The sequence below is a fragment of the Linepithema humile genome, chromosome 5 (assembly GCF_040581485.1).
Source record: "Linepithema humile isolate Giens D197 chromosome 5, Lhum_UNIL_v1.0, whole genome shotgun sequence".
NCBI classification, from domain to species: Eukaryota; Metazoa; Arthropoda; class Insecta; order Hymenoptera; family Formicidae; genus Linepithema; species Linepithema humile.
The window spans coordinates 29,807,680-29,830,533 of NC_090132.1; the positions used below are offsets into that span (position 1 = coordinate 29,807,680).

General features: G+C 34.7%; 1 protein-coding gene across 2 annotated transcripts in view; it reads left to right on the forward strand.

Annotated features, from left to right (window-relative positions):
• Window positions 1-5,677: 5,677 nt before the first annotated feature.
• Fkbp14 (peptidyl-prolyl cis-trans isomerase Fkb14) overlaps window positions 5,678-22,854 on the forward strand; it is a 59,278-nt gene continuing 42,101 nt past the window's right edge. The window contains exon 1 of one of the 2 annotated variants that reach the window (XM_012373595.2): window positions 5,678-5,958. In XM_012373595.2, coding sequence (XP_012229018.1) covers window positions 5,723-5,958 — 236 coding nt within the window. In that variant the 5' untranslated portion in view covers window positions 5,678-5,722. The remainder of the gene's footprint in view (window positions 5,959-22,854) is intronic. The other variant, XM_012373596.2, reaches the window with a different exon arrangement.

Below are 22,854 nucleotides of genomic sequence, written 5' to 3' on the forward strand. Positions count from 1 at the left end.
TTTATCTTTCATATCTGTCGGTAGTCCGATTTATTTACTGAGAACAAACTTAATAATCATATAAAAATGATTTTAATTATTATATTATTTTTTCAAATACGTAACAAAAATTAGATATTTTCTTCGCTTCTTTTCTTTTATATATTTGTGTGACTATTTTATGAATAAAATGTAGTAACAAAATAGATTTTATTTCAAATAATAAAGATAGTAAAATATACAATGCCATGTGTATAAGTTGTTCAAGTGAAAAATGCAATATCTGAGACGACAGGTTGTTGAAAGATACTGTCGCGCACTTCCATTACTTTCCTGAGTATCACTTTGTCATGCTATCTGTATATGCACCAAAAAGTACCGAATTTGGGAATATTGACGGGTAAAGAAAGGATCGTTTTGCAATTCTCTCGAGAGCTTCGACAAGCGATTCGGAAGTAAATCGCATCGCAGACTGTACTATCGCGCGGCAACATCGACGTGACACGAATACGAAGATTTTGGGCTGAGAATTCGTGCCGCGTTACGGGTTGTTTAAACTACATTTTGGCTCTCAAGTAACTAGAAACGATGGCCTGCAAGCAATTACTATTCGCCGATGGCCGTCGCCAAGCGTCTACGGGAATAAACTGCCGAAACAGCGACGCGAGAAATTGTGCACGTACGGAAAGAAGGAACGCACAATAAATCCTGGGTTGCTGTATTAGTTAACGGATTATGCAAATGAAACGAAAACCTTCGAATTACGTGCAATCAAAGACGTAGTTTACACGTCGCTAATAGATGCACAAAAATGTGCAATTTCGAATTATAATGTGTATTATAGTCGCAATTAATACGCATACATCATATGAAATATTTGCGATTTTTGCAAAAACAAAAAAATTTAGCGTAAAAATTATAAAAATTTTAAAGCTATACTTTATTAGTAATTAACAATTATTTATCACAAAAATTCAAATTAGATTGTTTTCACGCGTTAAAAAATTACAAAAATCTTCGAGCTACATTTTAAAAGATATCTTTTATTATTTCGATACTAGACAGCTTACAATCACGGATTAAATGAACCGATTCCGTGTTTGTTCCTCGATCGTTCGTTCAATTCGGGTTGGTGGCCGCACGTCGCTGCATAATCCACACGGAGTTACGTAGATCCGGGGCTTATCGCTCCAGGATTTCCATTCTGTCTCATTATTAATTTCCATGCGTTAAGCAGCCGGAGCGAGGATTAGTTGGAAGCGTCGTTATACGAGCTGTTGGAACTTCCTACCGCATTTGCACCCGGGTCTATTGATTTCGGGAAATAATTGTTCTTTGTCGAGGATACATATATAGCACGTGTTGAATCAAAATTCTGACTTGATAAAGTTTTAATGAAATCTCTTCCAAGTTTCGAAATGCGAACAGTTCATAATTAAAATGAGATAAATGTGTAATATAAATTTCTTTAAATCAAAACACTTATTTATAAACACTTAAAATAACTAATGAGAAATCTTATATGAAAAGTCAGATTTTTCAAATATTTTATCGTTGACGTGCTGTAATAATAATTGCACAGTCAGTCTTTCGAGATTTTATCTCTCTGAACGCTCCAATTATGATTAAACATGTTTATTCTGTAATAAGATTCGATGTAAATGATATCAGCGCAAATAATGTCATATTTTATCTTTTTATTTATATGGAGCAATTTGTAAATTGACGAAGCTAGTGCAAATCTTATAATTTGTATGCATGAAGAAGCATAATTCAAACCGTTGCGTCATGTCGGGGTCAAAGAGTTCTCTGCGATTTCTATGAGTATTCCTCAAGATGCAAACTTGGTTTGAGTGGTTTGTCGCGCTCGATGTAACGAATATGTACGCAGGGCGCTCAACTTTTGCGCTTTTCGCTGCACACCACCGACATCGTCATCGTCGGGAATCGAGTGCACGGGATTGTCTCTCTTCTCTCTTTCTCTCAGAGCATGAAAAAGAAACACATATATGCAAAAATATGTTTTCACAGCTAGCGTTGTTTCACCTTCAAAATATATGTTAAGAATCTAAAATATTTTTACAAATTTTGAAAGAAATTTCTACAATTCAACGATATAATCGGTATTAATATTATAGTATGTAATGGATTTTTTATTTTGAGTGTAAAAATAAGGTCATAAAGCTAGGTGAAAGGTTCACATTTTTTTCAAGCTTATGAAAGTTTGCATAAAAACGTTCGATGTATTTTACGTACGTGTACATAAAATATGCCACAGAGATAATAAGAATACGGTGAAAGTTGCTAAAATGCGAAGAGAAGACGTCAAAATTTTATACTGGCACAATTACTGACACGCAGGTTGTAAATCATACGATCCATTTAATAATGACATACATGATTATAGAAGAATCTTGATTAGAACTTTATATATTAAATTATTAATGGAAATCATATATTTATTTATGGACGCAAAGAATTTGTGTATGCGAGAAAATATATATTATAATGTAATATAATTAATAATGTATTATATGTAATATATATTATAATATTTATATAATTATATTATATAAATATATAATTATATTATATAAATATATAATTATATTACAATTTGCATATAAGCTCAATGATCTCAGGAATAATTAAAATAGCGTTAAATAAAACATTTATAAATTTAAAATTGTCTCAAATTTTGTCAGGATCAAGGAATTATTGATATCAACATATGTATTACAATAATTAAACAAGACAGATAGTTATGATTTGGAATATTGACATATTTCCTTTGTTTTAAAGAGAGAAATATGATAACTGCAGTGCATGCTAGTATTCTAAGAAATTGTTTTGAGATCGTTCTGATAAATGAGACTTTGCGAAACAAAGTTCTGCATTGTTAGAAACTTCTGCTTGTCGATCAACATGAGTACTCTAGAAGCTAGGAGAAGCACTTTAATATCATGTCCAAAACAATTTGCTGCTGCTCGACAAGTGGAGCTTTAAAACGTTATTTAAAATGCTAATTAGGAGACTGCTTTTAATGTCATGCGTTTATAATATCATTATTGTTGACTAAAGAGTAAACTGTAAATTCGTGCATGCGTGATAAATTGAATTCATCGATATGGCGTTTTTTTTATCTGCAAATGAATGAATGTTATAATAAAAAAAAAAAACACTTAAAAAAATTTTTTAGATAACTTTATTCAGAATATATACGTGCTAACAGAATATTAAGCAGAACGGGTTAAATCTCAAACATTGCGAACTGTCGCTGTTTGTTCTTCTGTAACAATATACTTGTTCGCGTAATTCTGATTTATGAAGCTAGTCTGTTTCGAGGAAAACGAATAGTTTGAAAGAGAAACAAAACAAGAAAATAGAGCAAAGCTTTTTTAATATCCTTTTTATTTATCTACGAAAACAAAATATGTATTAATAATAAGAGAATTGAGAATATTATGACAGTGATTAAATTATTATTATATGTAATTAGGATAAAATAAAAATTTCCAATTTTTATGATGATAGTATAAAAGTATTAAATACTTGTGCATTTATATATGAAAGATAATTTTCTTTAATATAATATTTGTTTTATTTTTAAACATATCTGCACACAACATCTGGAAAGTATATTTCTTTTGCGATTATGTAATATAAATATTTTTAATGCAAACAATGATACAGATTAACGACAGGTAATCATAATTATACAGTAGTTAGCCATAATTAACTATAATTTTAGTATCATTAGAAACTATAGTAAGCTAATTGATTTAAGAGAGATTTATGGTATAATTGAATCGAATATGTCATTAGTTAATATAATAATCCCATTTGTAAATCCCATTTCTAATTAAACGGCAATTATTTCAACGTATCGTCTTTATGATCACATCTCTATGTCTCTACAACACGATAAATTTTATTTTACAAAATTCTATTCCAATTGAATCACCATTTTTAATCGATTGAATATCGCCATTCAAATGCATGCTTTTCGGAAATTCTATTGCAGCAGTTAGTGAATTCATGTACATATCTCGACCAGTTGCATTTGCATACCGATACGTAAAATCTTCCATAAATAATTCATCGAGAGACTTTTGTCAGCGTGTAGAAACGGCGTGGGAGTTTTTAGACGCGGTGACCGTAACCGATTGAAAACTCGTAGTTTAATATTCCAACCTCGAGCTAGACACTAAGCCAGAGCTCGTTGCAAAAAAGGAAATATAGCAGCCATTCAGTTTGGCCAGCGCGACATCCATGTCGCGAAACGACCACGAAATTCTCCTCCGCGTAGGAAGGAAACGCATTGCAACGCTCGGATGCGTCTCGCAACGACGACGCGATGACATCAGTGATAAACGACGAGATCAGGGTGACATGTAACACGAGGTGCAGCGACCGAGACACGACGAACAAAATTAAAGAGCGATAGATGGATACGAGACGATACGTGTGAGAAAAGAATTGTCAAAGGAGCTCGTAGAGAAGCAAACTACGGAGAAGCGGAAGAGCCGACGATTCCACTTGACAAAGTGGACAAAATCAAATAAAATCTCGAGGGATACGAATCAAACGCGCTCTTATACACGTGTCTTTTATCATTGTTCTTCAACATCTCGAAATTTTATTCTTGCATTTCTATCTCATGTTTAGCTAAATAAGATTTGGCGAATTTAATTATTAGATGAAATCACAAATTGAACATCACGCGATTACAATATGAAAGAGCAGGCTTTTAATCTCATTTCTTCTGCTTAAATCTGAGAAATATTTCTGTCCGGATATGAAAGAAATTTCTCTTTATTTGGCTAGCTTAGTCGTGTGCTCCGGGAAGAATAGTTTATCCAGCAGCAAACCTCAGCAAAGTTTTCATCGTATTTCTAATAGGCTTCGTTGTGTCGGTAAGATAACATTTCTCCCGGATAAAGTTTATTTCTTAATTTGATTTGGTCGAGACAAGAACGAAACATCTTCTCGTTGAACTTTCGCTCGCGCGGTAAACCTACGGAGCTCGTCAAAATCGGAGCACGGGTCGGACTCGTATTCCTTGTATCGGTAACCGCGAAAGAAAGAGGGACGAGAGCGAAGAGAAAGGGACGAAAGACGCGAAAGATGCAACGGCGCGCGGAGGTGCGGAAGACGGGACTAAAGGGATGAAAGGGAACACCCGAGCTAGTGGGCGAGCGAGAACGCGATACAACGAACGGAGCAAGCCGCAGACACCGTGATACGGCAACGGAGGAAGAAGGACGTGGACGGCGATACGCAAGCGCGAAGAGGATAAAGCAGCGCAACGTGACGGCGAAAGAGAAAGCAGGAAGAGAATCAGGTCGGAGCAAGACACGCCGACTCCGGGATACAACGATGAAGGAGATGTGGAGCAGGCAGCTGAGGAGAGACAGGAGAGCGTGATACGAGACGAAGCAAGACGAGGAGGGACGACCGAGCAGGGCCGAGCGAGAAATCGCGTGCGGTACCGACAGGTGCGGGGAGAAAGAGAGAGAGAGAAAGACTTTCCCGTGGTAGAAACCTACATATTCCGTGGAGCCAATGAGACGGCGCAATGTGGCAGCGCGAACTCTCTGTCCTCCTCTCGTGCCATTACTCCGGTCTTCGTCCCGATCACGGCGCCAGCGCTCTGGGACGGTGGGACAAGGGGGGATCTGAAGGCGGCTCGTCGGCGTAGAACGCTGCGAGGACTCAGTTGCTCACGAGCGTCCGCCGACTGATGAACATGGCTTCTTACACGTCGAAGAACGCGAGTGCCGTGCTTGCGATGTGTCGTAATGCTCTTTTCCTCGTGGTGGCAGTTGTGGCTCTTAGCAGAGCTGACAACGCCGAAAGCGGCTTGAAGGTGGAGAAGCTGTACATGCCCGAGGTATGCGACGTGAAGTCGAAGAAAGGCGACCAGCTGACCATGCACTACACCGGCACGCTGCAGGACGGCAGCAAGTTTGACTCAAGGTCAGTGATATTATGCGAAAGATGGAGCGAACGCGCGGGGATTGCGAGTCGCATACGTGTAGATTGGTGATTACGTGTGGGGGATATGCGAGGTGAAGCGATTTTGTCGATTAGGAGATTTGCCTGCAACGAGAATGCGTTAATAGTGGAGGCGAATTCTAGCAGGATTAGAGGAGTGTGAGAATCGTGGGTGTTTATCCGAAGAACACGATCATGATGATGACGTCATGCGTGGAAAGAACTGGGTTAATGTCGTTGACAACTACGTCGCTGATAAGCTCTCTTAGTGTCGGTACAATCTTCTATGAGTAATGTCTCTAAATATTGTCATACTTTTCTCTTGATAATTAATTTTAAGTTATGATTCTGAGCTGTTTATCGCAGCAACTGCGGAAGTTTCTTTCATTTTTTGTTCTTCTAATTGAATGTTCCTGAAATATAATGGTAACTATAATTTAGAAACAATTGCAGTTAAAAATATAGAAAAACGTTATATCAAAACACTTTTCGACAACAATAATAGAAATTTGTTATTAAATAACAAAGTATCATGATTAATTCTCATATATAGTACATTCGCACGAATAAAAAAATAAAAAATCATGTGCGGTCCAAGATTGAAACAAACAATTTTTTGTACATTTAACTGTTTAAAAATATATAAAACGTATAAACACGATAAAGCTTAAAATGAATGAAGCACGAATGCGTTCGAAGTTAATCTGAAAGTATTCTCAACCACACGCGAGATACAGTTTCATCTGCGCCACGTATCCGTTGATGACGTCAAGAGTGTGGAGAAAAAGAGATAGTGCGATCTTTGGGTTAAAATTCCAACGTGGACGTACGTTATTGGAAGACAAGACGATGACGTATATACCGTTTCAAGGATTCTTGCCCACTGAAAGTAAGCATATAATGGGAAGAGCCTAAGCTGCTCCCTCAACCAACTCGAAATCTTTACTTTCACGTGGAAATGCATAGTCAACAGAATCACTGCACTGGAATAATGCTCACGCGGCATGTAAGTGGATTAAAACGTGGATAATTGAAAATATTATTCGCACTTTATTCGCTGATCAAAATATAAAATTATCGTATGGATTCATTAAAATAGAATTTCATGAAGCATATTTCATTTATGCGATTTTTGGAAAGCAAGTCCATTGTTCCAAAACAAAATCTCTCTTTCTCTTGTCTTTTTTTTTCCGAAAATTGGACGGGTATGTAAGGATACCGTAATACAGTTTAAAAGTAATTCGTCAATATCCGATGCGATAACTCTCACCGATAACTCACCTCTTGAACTTTCTTTAGAACCCGTCGATTGTGCTCCAAATCAGATTTGGCACTGCTCACATTTTGCGAGATATGCGTCTCGCGAACTCCTTTACATGATTAACTGTTTTTACGTCTCGAAGTGACAACTCACTCTGAAATATCAATCGACTGAAATATCAGATCGCTCTTGATGCCGAGGTACGACAAAAATAGCTGTTGCTTCCGGAAGCATTGGCGTAAGTAAATAAGAAATATAGTATTTGAAAAATATGCGACAATTATATAAAATGTTACTCTTTTGAATTATATGTTATTAAATTTATGTTCTTAAATGTGTGAATTTTACATAAATAGTGATTTTTCAAGAGAAATATTTGAGATGTAAGATATATCATATTAAGTCTTAGTCCTGAATTATTACAACGAATAAATTATTTATTTCTGTTGTACGCATTATAAACAGTTTATCTTATCTGTGTTATCTCTCTTACGTAATTAATTTATTTGTAACGTTTCTCGCAGTTTATTAAAAAACTGACATAATAAAGCATTTTAATCTTTTCTGACCTTCGCAAACAGATATTCATTGGTTGATTAGATTTGTGCAACGTCGTAGCTTATTTTTAACATTAAGAGAGCACAGGTTATTTTGATAATATTATTGCATCAACACTGAGATAGAACAATCTCGAATAATAATGATTAATTTGCGAATAAATAATATTAAAATTTTAAAATTGTAGTATAATGAAAGATTAGATCATCTGGAAAACTTACTGCCGCTTTTATAAATCTTGCGGAAAAGAATAATAGCGTAAAGCAAGAAACTACATTTTTCTCTTAAATTTTTTTAATTATTAATTTCCATTTTTTGTTTAATATATAATACACACTTAGGAAGATAAATATTAAAATTATTATCATTATTGGGACTATAGATTGGTTATTAATTATTGTTTAATTCTATCATAGGAGTATTATAAAAATTACGAATTTAATTAATTTTTTGGCCACATATGGCATATTTGAACTGGAATATAATTTAATTAATGAAAATTAATTAACGGTTCTGTAGTTATTAGGATAAGAAAGAATGCGGTGTTTATTGGATTTGGATATGTTTCCACTTTCCAATTCACTTTCCAAATCACTTTCCAATTATCCGGAGGATATTTAAAGACGGGAAGGTCGTTGTAGTTATCAGAAATTCACAGAAATTCATGAATGTACAATGCAATCTCAATTGAGTCAATTAACTGTACTTTTAACATGTCTAAATCTATCGATACTTTTTACTTCATTGACTGAAATTACTGTATTAATCGACCGATTTCCGGGCTCATGCACGAATAATCTTATTCTTCTTCTCTTTTCTTCTGTATTTAATAATGCGCATTAATATTTTACGATAGTCTGAGACGGTATTAGCGACGCACAACGATGCGGAGCAGCGCAATAAATAATGTACCAGAATTGATGCTTCGTTGGACATAGTTTACAACGCATTGTATATACATTCTCTTTCTCTCGCTCTCACACACACACACGCTGTCTCTTTCTCATTCCCTCTCGCTTCAGAATATCCATAATTATATCACAATACTTCGTCAAATATTTTGAGATATTTGGATGATTAATATTTCGCCGTGTGTTGCATTCCCATATTTTAACGTGAGTTTGACATTTTGCACCGAAAGATAATACAATATGGGGAGATGTATATATACATATTATATAATTACATTCCAATGTATAATGTTTAATATAGCATAATATCGCTTTGTTTCGAACGATAAACGTAATTTAACATCAACCTACGCGCTGACACGATTCATCACCGATCTTACGCGAAGTTTTCATTGATGCAACTATCGGATTCACAACTCAATCAATTCGACAGCGCGCGTACTTCGAGATTGAAAAACTTCCCGATTAAGTATTCATATATTTTTCTCAGTAAATGAGCTGCAATATCTTTACAACGCGTAAATATCGCTACAGTGGAATTTATTTTTCCGGCGAATTAGCTTTTCGCGTATCTATTGTCAATTTAGCGAAAGATTGGTCGGTGTTCTATTGTGACAGATGAACGATAATGGATGAGTCGGGTTAACCTTTTTGCAACACCTAAATTGTTTCCTGGTCCGTTATAGATACCGTTAACGCACGCTTTATACTTGGAAAGCTTCCTGTCATCTACGCATGAAAGAGAAAAATAAAGCGTAAAGCAAAAAACTATATTTTTTCTTATTAATTATTAATTCTTTCTTTTTGTTTTGTACTAAATATTAAAATTATATTGAATTAATTATTATGTAATTCTATTCATACGAAAATCGTGAAAATCGCAAAGCAAAATTATTTCTCTTTCAAAACACATATTTTAACGTTGCACTTAAATATATCTTGCAATTAATTAAAACAGGTAACACAATACATGGTGAAATAATATTTCCATAACTATCTCTAGTTTCCAGATTTGTTGAATTTGAATATTGTTTAATTAATTATGAGCAGGTAATAATTTTATATGTATAAAACGCGTCTATTTATAACAGTAAGTTATTACGCAGAGTAAATTCGTTGAATATATACGGCATAATAATTACTAAACTCGTACTAAATGTTCTTTTGTACAGTTTTATGCTACCGATATTGTAATCTGTTTAAAAATCGATGTTTCTTTATGACGATCGATTTCGACAAACCGAATTCCATAGCAACGAGAGATAAGAACGGGGTCGAAGAGTTGTTGTATCGAGCATCGCGTTAACTGCTGGTTTATCGAGAATTACCTCCGTTTACCGGCGCTTCACGTCGATTTCACTGTTTCTTGTCGAGGGGCATCGCAATCACCTGTTTATCGTCCCGCATTCCGTCCGACCCCATTATCCTCTTCCACTCAGTGCCACCTTCGCCGCGAGAAAGCGAAGCACTGTTGGCGAAAATGTTGACTCCATTTGGCACGAGTTTAGTTTGCCCCCAAGGCAGATTTTGCGGCGCAGGAGTTTTCCGTCGGATTCACCTCCGCGGACACGAGCCTAGTTCTTGCTCGTGTGAGTTTTTTTCACCCGAAACATCCTAACGAGACTTTAATGCACTTTGTGACATTTCCGCGCGAAATCTGACTACCTCTTCTCGTCGTATCGGATCTTTTTTTCTTCGTGATACACCTCACACATGTCACACGTTTTGAAAAATCCTTATATCGATGTCCTTAACGCTTGTCGCCGCTGCGGCAATGAATAGAAATGCGTAAAAATCACATTTAGTTAAGTTAATTAAAGTTATGATAGCGCATGATCACGTAGTTCGATTAATTTACTGCATTCATGATATGAAACGAGAAAGAATGAAGAGAATAATAAATTGTTTAAGTATTTTAACTAGAAAAGGTTAAATAACGAGTTTTTCTCTTTGCAACGAGCAAAATATATTTTTTATTTTATCATAATGCCAATTTAATTTCAATTTTAGTTTTGCAATTAATAAAAATATATTAAACGTGTGCAAACAACAATGTATTTTTTTGCTTTATATAGTGCATAAAAAGTTTGCATAGTTTGACGGAACCATTAAACAAAGCCGACTTTGTAACCTCGATTACAAATCTCTTTCTGAAGTGTATTTCTACACGTCCGAATGTTACACTGCCGAGTTTCACCGAGAGACGGAAATAAAAGTACTCTCGTTGAGAATGCGGGGAAAAAAGAGATTCGCAGGTGTATGCACGAATGTTATCCGCTGCCTTGGAATAGAAACGTTTAAACTTGTAGTGAATAATGCAAACGGCATGAAACGTATATCGACGTTTATTTGCAACCCGCGCGAGGAAAGCAATGCTGAAAATATTGTGCCATCTCAAAAGATATGAACAAGAGACGTATGCGGGTTTCCGGAGTTGCATTCTTTTGCAACACACGCAACGAATGCGCAAGTTGCGCGCGCGCGCGTTGCTACAATCGACCAGCAGCGAACAAGTTACGATAAATTATGATGTATTGAAAATATTTTTTAATATCCACTTTATTTGTAAGCATGCTCTTTGTATTTTTTACTCATTATTTTAATCTTAGTGTAATGATATATTTATTACATTTGCAAGTTTTATTTATAAACTAGAAGATGATTTATAGCACGATAAGTATAATTAATGTTTGAACTGCAATATTTACGCAATAACATTATCAACTATCAAACAGTAATCTCTACGATTTAAACACACTAACTTGTAGCTTTTAATGTTATATCTGTTTAATATTTTATCGATATCGTGTAATTTGCGATAACAAGAATACACAGCAAAAATTTAACACGTTGGAAAGTTACTAATATATTGCATTTTTCTTAATACGAATATAATCAACGCAATTTACGTTAAAATCAACTTGTGCTAACGAGAACTAAAATGCATCGTTACGAGCCATTAATTTCCATTATCATAAGTCATTAATTATCCGTTAAACAATTCGTTAATTAACTCTCAAATAAAATGACAAGCGAATTTAAATGTAAATTATCTGAAAAATAAGAACGAGTTTTTGCTGGTGATATACATATTTGTTTGCAAAGAGCAACTTGCGCAACTCACTTTTCATATTCTAGAAATGGTTTACAAAGCGTGCAGCTTTTAATTAATACACTACTGGCCAAAGTCTGTCTGCACCAAACAAATATCGAAAAGCCATGCCACGACAAACGACTTAATGTTTTTGGCCACCATCGTTGCGATCTCTAAAATATAATTTTAAACAAATTCAGAGTCATTCACACTGGCCGTTCGTTAGTAACGACAAAAGTTTTGCGACCAATGGACGAACTTTCTGCGAAAGCGAGCCTTACGTCCTTGCGATTCGACAGCTTCGAGTATTGATCGGTTCTACGATCGCTGGTACGATATATACGATACTTGCAACTCTGTAATGCAGGCACTATCTTGCGATTCTCGCGATGTTATCCTGATGAGCGCAACTGATGAATGACAATTTCTTTGAAAATTCGGAACTTCTTACGTGACTTGCAACCATGTCGAAAATTTTAATATCAGAAACACGGTGCAATTTTTTTACTATGGCAAGTTAATTTTATATTAAATTTAAATTAATTTTTCATATATATTTTTCTATTTCTTTGTTTTTTTAAATATTTTTATGGGGGAAATTACAGTGCATCTCTAGTACAAATACTTTTTAAAACATCTATTAATTTAAGTAGCAAAATGTATGTGCAACATTTGTTTTAATTAATATATTTCTCTTAGAATTATTTCATAGAGGTTTTCAAAAGCAATTTTATTTTATCATGGTATACATGATTTGAATGAGATGAACAATAAAGTGGTCGCGATTCAATTTATTTTACATGATTATCTTAATCAAATGATATAATTTGCTTTCACCAGTTTTACGGTCGAAATTGGCACAAAATCCATGGAAATTTATTCGCAATCTTCCATCGTGTAATATTCCGACTACGCACGGTCCGGCAAATGCTCTTAATATAGCGTAGTACTCTTAATGCATACATGGTAGGTTGCATTCATATGCAGTTTGCACGTATGGAGTAAATTTAAGCAGATTGCTTGCAATGCCGATGTCCGCATCCGTGATCTGCATTTATGTGCTTTCACTTGGGCTCGCAAGATTAGAAACTCATATACTTGTTGCGGACATTTTTGCATTCTCCGACGATTGAGAAACACTGCGAGAAACGCGAACGAATAATAGTTTGCGCATTCATTGCACACGCAACATCGTAAATCATCATATTGCATTCCGACATATCATCATTCGTCTATTTTCACTACAGTAGTCGCAGGATATTCGCAGTATATTAATCATTAATAAATAATGACATTCATAGACATATATTGCGTAAATATTTACATAATACTATTTTGAATAATATTATTAATATTATTTTAAAATTATCTGTAGAATATTATTGCAAATTCTCTAATGAGTTATGCATTATATGTAACGTTCTTTAGATTGGTATAAATATTAAATACAATTACGATAATTTAATGGCAGTGGCGTTGAACACGGCATTTCGCGAAGAGACTACTTGAAAATGAGCAGAATCGCAACTGTAAAATGATCATTATAATTATTCTGAAGCAACGGCTTTCGAAGGGCCGCGTAATAGTTAGCGTGCAAGGTAAGAGCTGCGAAGGTCGATTGCCTTAGAAGTTCGTTCGTGAGGGTAGCGCCTCCGGAGTGCGATAACAACGAGGCAAGGTGCGATAACGTTATCGTCCTTAACGTCGCTTACAACGTGGACAGAGCCGACCGCCAACATGTCGCCCGTTATCTCCGTCCACTCACCTCTCGAGAGTGTGCAGAATGCGAACGTCGAAATGCCGTATCGATGTAAGAAAAAAAACCTCGCTATAGTCGGTCCGCGTTTGCTGATGAACTCTCTCAGCACTTGAACAGTCATAAGCAAATGCTTTAAGCAGATAATGACGCCATTCTGCTGAAAATAAATGTAAACGAGAGTGACTGCCGATCCAGGAAGGAAACTTGCAAATAAATTGCTTTAATGACTGTTAAAAATGGTCATTAAAGAAAACGGAAGAAGTAGAATGTTCGAGGCACTTTTCCGCGAAGGCAGATATCTTAATGAAAACTTTCTCGTAAAATATTTTATTCCCATTACATACATTATACACAAAAGTTATCATTATTAATTAATAAATTAATAATTAATTACTCTACATGTGTCAACGATAACTAATACGATGCTATAAGTAAAAAGTAATTATATTGTTATCAAATTCAATATGAAATGCGTCAAAAAATACTTTTCAGTTGAGTGTAATCGTGTATTACAAAATAAATAAAATCGTATTGCTATCTGTTACAAATATCGATATCATCGAAATTGATATGAGCATTGTGTGTAAATGCTGTGTGTAAGATTATGTTTCAAATCATCAAGTATTGTATATTAGAATATTGATGAACTGTGATAAGCCGTTATTTGGACGAAAATAAGGATTATTCAAAAATTAAGCAATTTTTATTATCAAAGTGTTTTGTAACATTTGAAGATTCACAGTTATACATTATTCAAACTTTAGTAATGTGATACTGGCTTAAAGATGCAATTTGCGGTCGGAAATGCAGATGTGCTATTATGACAATATGTTTCCATTATTCTCGCTGTATGCATTCATTTGCAGCGCGAACGTTATATTAAACGTAATTTGCGATACTCATACTATCTGCTTACACACGTACACACTGTCTCTCTCTCTTTCTCATGTTCGACATTTCTCCACTTTGTCATTCTTCTCACGTTATAATGATTTACTATGTGTGTAATGAATTTTTCGCGCTTTAACTGTTGGTTTAGCTCGTAATTGTTGTATTTTTAGCTGGTTATAAATTCAAATGAATAATAGCCCAACGTAAAAAAATAGCATTATAACGCTTTACATTTTAACTATACGCGATAAATAAACGAATTTTTTTATTTAAGCGATACAGTGGAGAACTAAGATGCGATGTTTTTAGATAAATGCTCGCTTGAGATAACGCAAGTAAATAATGCAAAATTAATTAATTATTAAGTCTACGGAAAAGAGGCTTGTTATTGCACATTTATACTTTATAAAATCTATTTTGAATATTAATATTTATTACACACAAAACTACTGTTAATTTTAAATTGATTTTTACTGTCGTCGCAAGAATCTGCGTGTACTGTTATTCACAAGTCACGTATTAATAAAAAGATGAAAAATATTAATGAGAACGAAAATTATCCATTGCATATGCCTATGTAATTTGTCGTAATAATGTAAAAGAGGTCGAGACAACGCAAAAAAGAAATGAAATTAGCGACAGATATATATATTATAAATAAAACCACAACGTCATGGAATAATTATGGAACAAGTGTGTGATGAGCAATCATCTTGTCTATCGTGTTTTACACGAGGAACATATACGAGACGTGTTAGCGCTGCGGTTTAAAAACGCATTGCACTCACGAGAGCAGTGAGTCTCAGCCGAGCGCTCCATATAACACGGCACATATGTGGTATGCAGAAACCGTTCATAATTCAATACGGGCAAAGTGGGTCTTTCCTCGTGGATGTCCAGCTATTACGCTTTCTCCGCGACGGGCGTAAACGGGATTTGTAAATATGTAATGCACAATTCGCCGACGCGGTGCGGCCGGATAGGTGCTTTTTTCGTTATTAACGGCGTCGGAAAATACTCGGGCGCGGGTCTCGATAGTGAGTGTAAACTACCAGGACTCGTCCCGTTTAAACAGAAACTACCTACCCGCGGCGGCATATCGCGCGCAACTCGTACGGTATTTCATCCGCCGCGCACACCGTTATTCGGTTCATCTTTTCTCCTGCTGCGTTTTTGTTTTTGTTTTCCTTCCTTTTTCGAGATGCTCCATTGTCTCCGTGGAAAACTGCTTCCGCATCGCTGGATCTGTTTACTTCATCTCTGAGATGCTTGAAATCATTAGAATACCAGCGACTGTTCCTTGCTCTTCTTCCTTTGTTAAGTTCTATTATTCACACGCAATTATATGCCAGCTCAATTATATCAATTGAATTGTAAAAAATTAATTGAGAAATTGAAACGCATACGCAAATAAACCAACAAGGAAATAAGAATTAAACACATTTGGAAAACGGGAAAGAGATGCATACCTTTGAGTTCAAATATTCTGAATATTTGAACGGTGACCCCGTTCGACGTTCGAAAAATACCTGAAAAAGAATTGAAATACCAACGACGCAAAAATGCGACATTTCTTCCTTTCAGCATCGAATAATTTACATTGTTTCCGAATTCTTTTTTTATTCGCCAGCTAACGTTCTCTATTCTCGTTTATTTACCGTGTTTCCTCCGACTACTAGGATGTGTGACTCAATTTCGGTCCCGCAGGAGTTAACTCGAAGATCGAGTTGGCTACCAGGGCTATTGCTGCGGGATGTCCGCCATCCTCTCGACGGAATCGAATGAACAGTTTTTAATAATTGATATATGACTGCGACCATGTATCGCTAGTCAATCGTCGGATTTTTGAATTCATTTGGATTCATGAAAAAGATGTACAAACGACACGAAGATTTTGCGTTGCGCTTTTATTGAATAACGCGAAGAAGAAATATGTACTTTGTGATATCGAAAAATTAAAATACTGACGCATACAAAGTGAGAAATAACAAATTTTATTATAAAAAATAGATTGATAAAAAAAGATTAGTGTTTTGCGATATAATAGACATTCTTTGTCATTTAGATTTGGAAATGTGTAAAATTATTATTCGTGGCAATTTTGAATAAAGAAATAATTATTTAGAAGGATGCATTGCACCTTTCAATGTTAAAGAGAAAGATGAAATGTTTTCAATGTTACCTCAGTGTCCATTGTTACATCAGAAAAATCGGAACTCCTCTCGAGTGCATACCGTTGTGCTTCTAGTGACAGCAGTAGTTCATTCTTAATTAAAGCATAAGGCTCACCGAATAAGTGGAAAACAAGATGAGGCTATCCCGTTTTCTTGTAGAAGATTTAATTAGCGCATCTCGCTCTTCATTCTGCAGAGCGAAAAGGGCAGCGCGATAGCGTCAAGAGGAACGTAGGGAGACGGATGATGGAAAAGGTAGAAGGACACTGAGGTAATATGGTTGCCGGTGGTAAATGTTTTTCCTTGCGGGAAAACTTGCCTAAAGGTTAGCTCGCTGCTTCTGGAAAACCGCAGAACGAGGGTGAAACCCGAGCGCGTTTTACCAGACCATGTCTCCACGTACACAAGGATGCTTTTGATGAGAGACATATAAAACGTAAATTAGCCGGTCGATGAGCTCATGGCGCATTGCGACTTTAATATGTAATGTTGATGAACTGATTGTGAGAGAGCAAATAATTTTTTTTTTTTACGAAAACTTCCTTGCTTTTTTGTCGTCGACACACATCATGAATTATTAAATAGGCACATAAAGCTATAAATGTGTTTCATGATCTTAAATTATGGATTTTAAATCAAGCAACTTTAGAAATTTGGATAAATTGAAATAAAATAGCAAAATTGTTCAATGGTTATTATAGCATGGGGGATGTAATGCAAATTTTATTACACAGCATAGAACGAACTTCTATTATATATAAACGCTTAACTATAGAATTTCTAAAATTAAAGTTTTATGCATACCGTGAGATATCACGCAACACAGCGTAAAAAAATTTAATAATTATAATAAAGAGAATAATGAATAGAGATTTAATTATATATATAAAAATTTTGAAAAAGTACTATATTTTCTGTAATTTTTATTTTATTAAAATTATTTTATTGTAAACATTATACAAGAAGAGTATAAATTGTTCTAAATATTTTTCAAATTTATATTTTAATATCTGCATTTTCACAATTTACGTTCTTTTTCTTTGCTTCTTTTTATTCTAGCCCACTTTATTTTCTCTCGTGTTTTTATATTTCATCCTCAATTAACGACAATATAGAAGTTGCTGAAATTATCATCTTGTGGATGTGTATTGTTTAATTGGCAAGAAATTTTCCTGCCGCGCCAGATGGCTCGGCACTGTTTTCCAACTGGATTCAATTTCGAGCCGATCTCGCGTGTGTTCGCTTGTAATGATAAATTAAACTCAGTCGCTGAATATATATACATAAATTAATCGATTTGTCTTAATTGAAATTTAACGTGCAGTATTGTTTCAAAACGCAATTTTAACAAATCACGAAGTTTGATTTTTTGTGGTGCATGAAATTTTTAGTTTACATGACAATGATTATTCAAATATGAATTATGATGTTTTACGAGTATGATATTTTTGCGTTTTATTGTTTACTTATATATTGAATAATATATTACGAACTTTGTAACATGTTCGCGAACAATAATGAGGAAGAAAACTATACCATCTACGAAACATTTTCCAATTTTCTGAATAAATTTTTAAGATTCTTAAGAAAGCATATAAATGTGAATGTAATATAATCTTCAGTTCTAAATTTTAAAAGAAAGCTTGAAAGCTTGTCGAATTTTGGAAAATTCTATAATATATCAAATCTGTGTGAAGAGCATATTATCATAATATTTTTAAGCATTGCAATTTTTTCGTCCGTTAAGTAACGTTTAACAATATTTCACTGTTACAATATTTTTCTGTTATCTATGGCGTACAGGCTTATGTTTTTAGCCATCCGATACCATAACTCATTTGTCGCATAAGCCGCAACAGCGATTTTGATTAATTACGCGCGTTCATTAATTAACGTACACTTGACGCCGCACTGTAAGTCAATTAATTAAGTTAACGGGAACGTAATAAACCGACTGCGCGCCACGTTTCGGAGGTGTTTTCGATTAGAGTACCTTGTACAGCGCAACGATCGAACGTGTGATTAGCATAACAACATCCTCTTTTGCATAGTGGAACAACAACAAACTACAAAAAATTTACGAACACAGGACTGGATACTAATAAAATTTGGAATTAGTTAATTGTTAATGAAGCAAAGTGTTTTACGTTTATACAATATAATATAATTTTATGGAATTCTATATCAACATCATCAACATTAACACATTATTTGAGAAATTAAAACAATTAGAATCTGAATTTCTCAACGAAATTTATTATCTGATTGTTAATGAAAATTACGCAGCAAACTGTTTGGAAGATCTTTTGGAAAGATGTAACAGTATAAATTGTTATTTTAATAAGCTTAAATATTTTTCAATTTTCGTTGAATATTATTTGCATTAATATGCATTAATATGTAGATAATATACATTTTCAATTCATGCAACAATTAAAACAACAATGTAAAAAAAATGAAATTTTACGCAGCATGTGAATGTTATTACATTTGCAATAAAAAAATTTATTAAATCTTTATATGTTATATTTATATTTCCATAAATTTTGCTATAAATCTGCACATTTCGTGTAATGTGATTTCAAGAACCTTGAACTGTTGACAACATTAAACTTAATTATATCAAAGCTGTGGAAAGTTATACAAAAGAAAGAAAACATTTTTACATGTTTCTATACTAATTACTTTGACTGGAATTTGTTTTTTAAAAATAATGCCGGTGTCCTTACGGTGTTCTCGTTTGTTCCATTGTCTTCATGCTGCGTAATTAACTTAGATATTAATGATTTTTATACATATATCTTAGTTCCGAAGTTAAAATTAGCCCTCAAACCTTCTAACCATACAGGTTATGCTGAACAACAAAAAAACACGGTATATCCTGCGCGAAATTCCTCTGGGGAGTCCATGTAAATTCTCCAACACTCTTAAGTGACTCGTGCAATTTTAAAACACTTTTCCCGGGTCGGGACAACGGAAATAAGTCTTAATGCCTTCGCGTTGCGGCGCAGGGTTCCGAGGGCGTCTCACAAATCACTTGACCCTTCGTGTGGCCGCGCGTATATCGCACCGACGGAATCGCATAAATTTCACACCACCCAAGGAAGAAGAGGTGCCGCGGAGGGGTCGCGGAAGATACCTCGGAAGGAACCAGTCGAAGTACGGGCGCATACGAGGGATACGGCTTTCAATTAAGCCGCATTGTTCCTTATAAACCGAGTCGTAGTTTCCGCTATTCAACAAGTCGGCTATCGTATCTCGAGGCAGCTAGGCATATTTCCATCGTCTCGCGTCTCTCGACGCCAATTTACATCCTCTTCCACCTTCTCGCCTTAGCGAGTGCTCTACGTGGATACGGTTAGCTCTAGACGGGATGATACACTAGTTGGCTAACAGACGAACGTCGTCTTGATGCTTCGTCTTGAACCTAATTTATCCATCGTAGCGCGACATTTCCTGCAGAGCGCGGAGTCACCCCGATACTGTTAGCGCTCTCGAGTCGCGATCTCGCAGAAGGGATGATCTGTCTTCATTAGCACGCAAAGCATTTAGAGCGCGTGCAAACGCAGTATGCGATAATAATTGGAGTAAGATTGCTCTGTGATGCTTTTCGATCCACATACATGATACATAAACCAAACGCTGGGAAATTCAATGTTTAAAAATATTGCTGCATAATGTGTGTTTGCATATGTTTTATATTGTCTGAGATCTATTTGAACCAATTATCGCGGATCATTAGTGAATATTACAAAATATATTTATGGTATATTTCAATCCATTGTGTAAAAGAAATTTTTGTACTTCTAATTGTGAACAAAACGATAATCTTAGAAATCACAATTTTCGATAAAAGTGATTATTTTTGATATTTACGTTAAAAATTGTTGTTTATTTTTTCGTCTAAAACTTGATTATTATTAATAACTGCTATTTTTTTCTATGGAAACTAATATTAAGATCCGTGTGAGAATGCTTGCAAAAAAAAAGAAGCTAGAACAAAAATAATCAGAATTTATTGCAACTAGGAGCAGCATTTACAATGCTTATGCAATAATACCGACAACAGTATGCAAACACGTGCCACAAAATTTACAGCAGACACATAAAGAAACATAGAGGTGCGAAAAGCAGCATTCCTTCAACGCGAAGATATAGATGCTCTGGATTCTTGATATGCAGCACGTGAACCAGACCCGAGTACAACGTGACTTCATCACCCAGCAGCTTCCTTTACTCCACTCAGGAAGCTTTTTCAGTCACAGGGATGATTACATGAGAGGATACGGATACTCCTCTCCGCACTCTAAAAACAATCCGTTTCCTTTCCGAATACAACACTGTGTCTATTAAGTCTTTTGCGGGTTTGCAACAGTAATTTGTTTTATATGTTATATTCTAGTGTGCCGATTAGTTTAAAAATAAATCAAAATTATATTTTTCTAATTTTCTTTTAATAATTATCAAATACTCTAATCATTCAAAGGGCACATTTATTTTAAATTTAATTACAATTCTCAAGCGAGCGATATCCTTAAAATACTTTTACTATAATTAGAGAAGAGTGCATATAAAATATACTAGTCTGGTTTTTTTAATTACATCGTTCCAATTAGATAATTAATGTGTTATTAATAAGCCAATGTTGTAATAATTATAGAACACTGATGTTCTAAAATTCAAATTGATGAATTAAATTTTGACTCTGACGATTAATGAATTATGCTTCATTTAATTTTAATAACTTACAAAATAAGAATTTAATTAGAACTTGGATTAAAATAATAAGAATACTGCATTTTTTATGCAATTATTTAATAATAATAATTCTACAAGAGTTAATTTTTATTATATTTTTTTACATTGCTATATGCGCGCGATTATGCGTTGTATTTATAATTATCCAAGACTTAAGAAAATAGACACAATTTTTATTCCTTTTCAGCTACAATTATAAATGAATCGATTTGACGCGTTCTATAAAGATTCCCTCGAAACGAAGACTCTCTCTTCGATCTGGTTTTACAATCAGCACGAGACCAGAGAATAATTCCTCGTTTGATCAAGTTGTCTCCATGCCATTTCTCAAGAAGATTTCTTCTCTTCCACTTACTTTCCTAGTTAAACCATGGACGTGCGAAGAGTTCTTCGATAATCGATTTGCGACGGGTGCAGTGATGGAATCGACCAGTTAGGTGGCCTGCTCGCGCCGGAAGAGCGACGATTTATTTCTTCGATGTTCAAAATGCATTGAGCGAAATAGTTGCAGTGACGAAGGGAATCAGTCTCTGCTGGAACAAGTCTCTATTGTACCGTGAAAATTCACAGTCTGTTAAGTGTTATTTGGACTGAGAGTACGTCCGTTCAAAGTATACACTACGACGACTCCACCAAATGCGACACGATTAAACTTTAAGGTCTTCGCGGTTGGTCCGACAGAAGAGCTCTTCGGCTTTCCGAATGAAATACGCCACGCCGAAGTAATTCAGAACGCATTGCGAAACGTTGCACGAACAGTTCGAGACACGACAACGTGAAACACGTGAAATTACGTATAGAGATCGAGCTAAAAGGGAAGTTTCGTCTTTATAAAAATCAATGCGCTTTCTATAATATCGATTAATTGTTTATTTTTTATTTGTGATATAACTCGAATGATAATACATTTTTGGTTTATAGATCGCTAAAGAACAAAATCGCATTTATTTTTAATCAATAATCAATAATCGTAAAAAATCGCGTGATACAAGCTAAAGTTTAAAGGAAATTAAAATTATTATCACTTATTAGAATTATCTTTATTTGATGTAACATTACAAAAAAATATTTTTTAGCAATATTCTTGTACGAATTTTTTTAGTTATTACACATTTTTAAAGCATTATTTTTGAGTCACACAATAATATTAATTTTCTTAAGCTCGCAATTTCTATCGATTATATTTTACATTTTTCCTGAAAAACAAAGCTGTTTTATTTAAACTGAAAGTGCAATTTAATTGCAGGCATTTATTCATTTTAATTAAGACGAATCGGCTGCAACCGTCCGTCTCGCCTGCTATATACGTAAGAAAGGTATATATATATATATATATATATATATATAGAGGCAGTTATGAAAAACTGGAAATATTCTTCATCTCACTGAGCTTCCGCTGCAATTTTTCACGCCCGCGGTGTCGAAGTGAGGAACAATGAGCGGACAAGAGGGAATTAGGAGAAAGGTCCGGG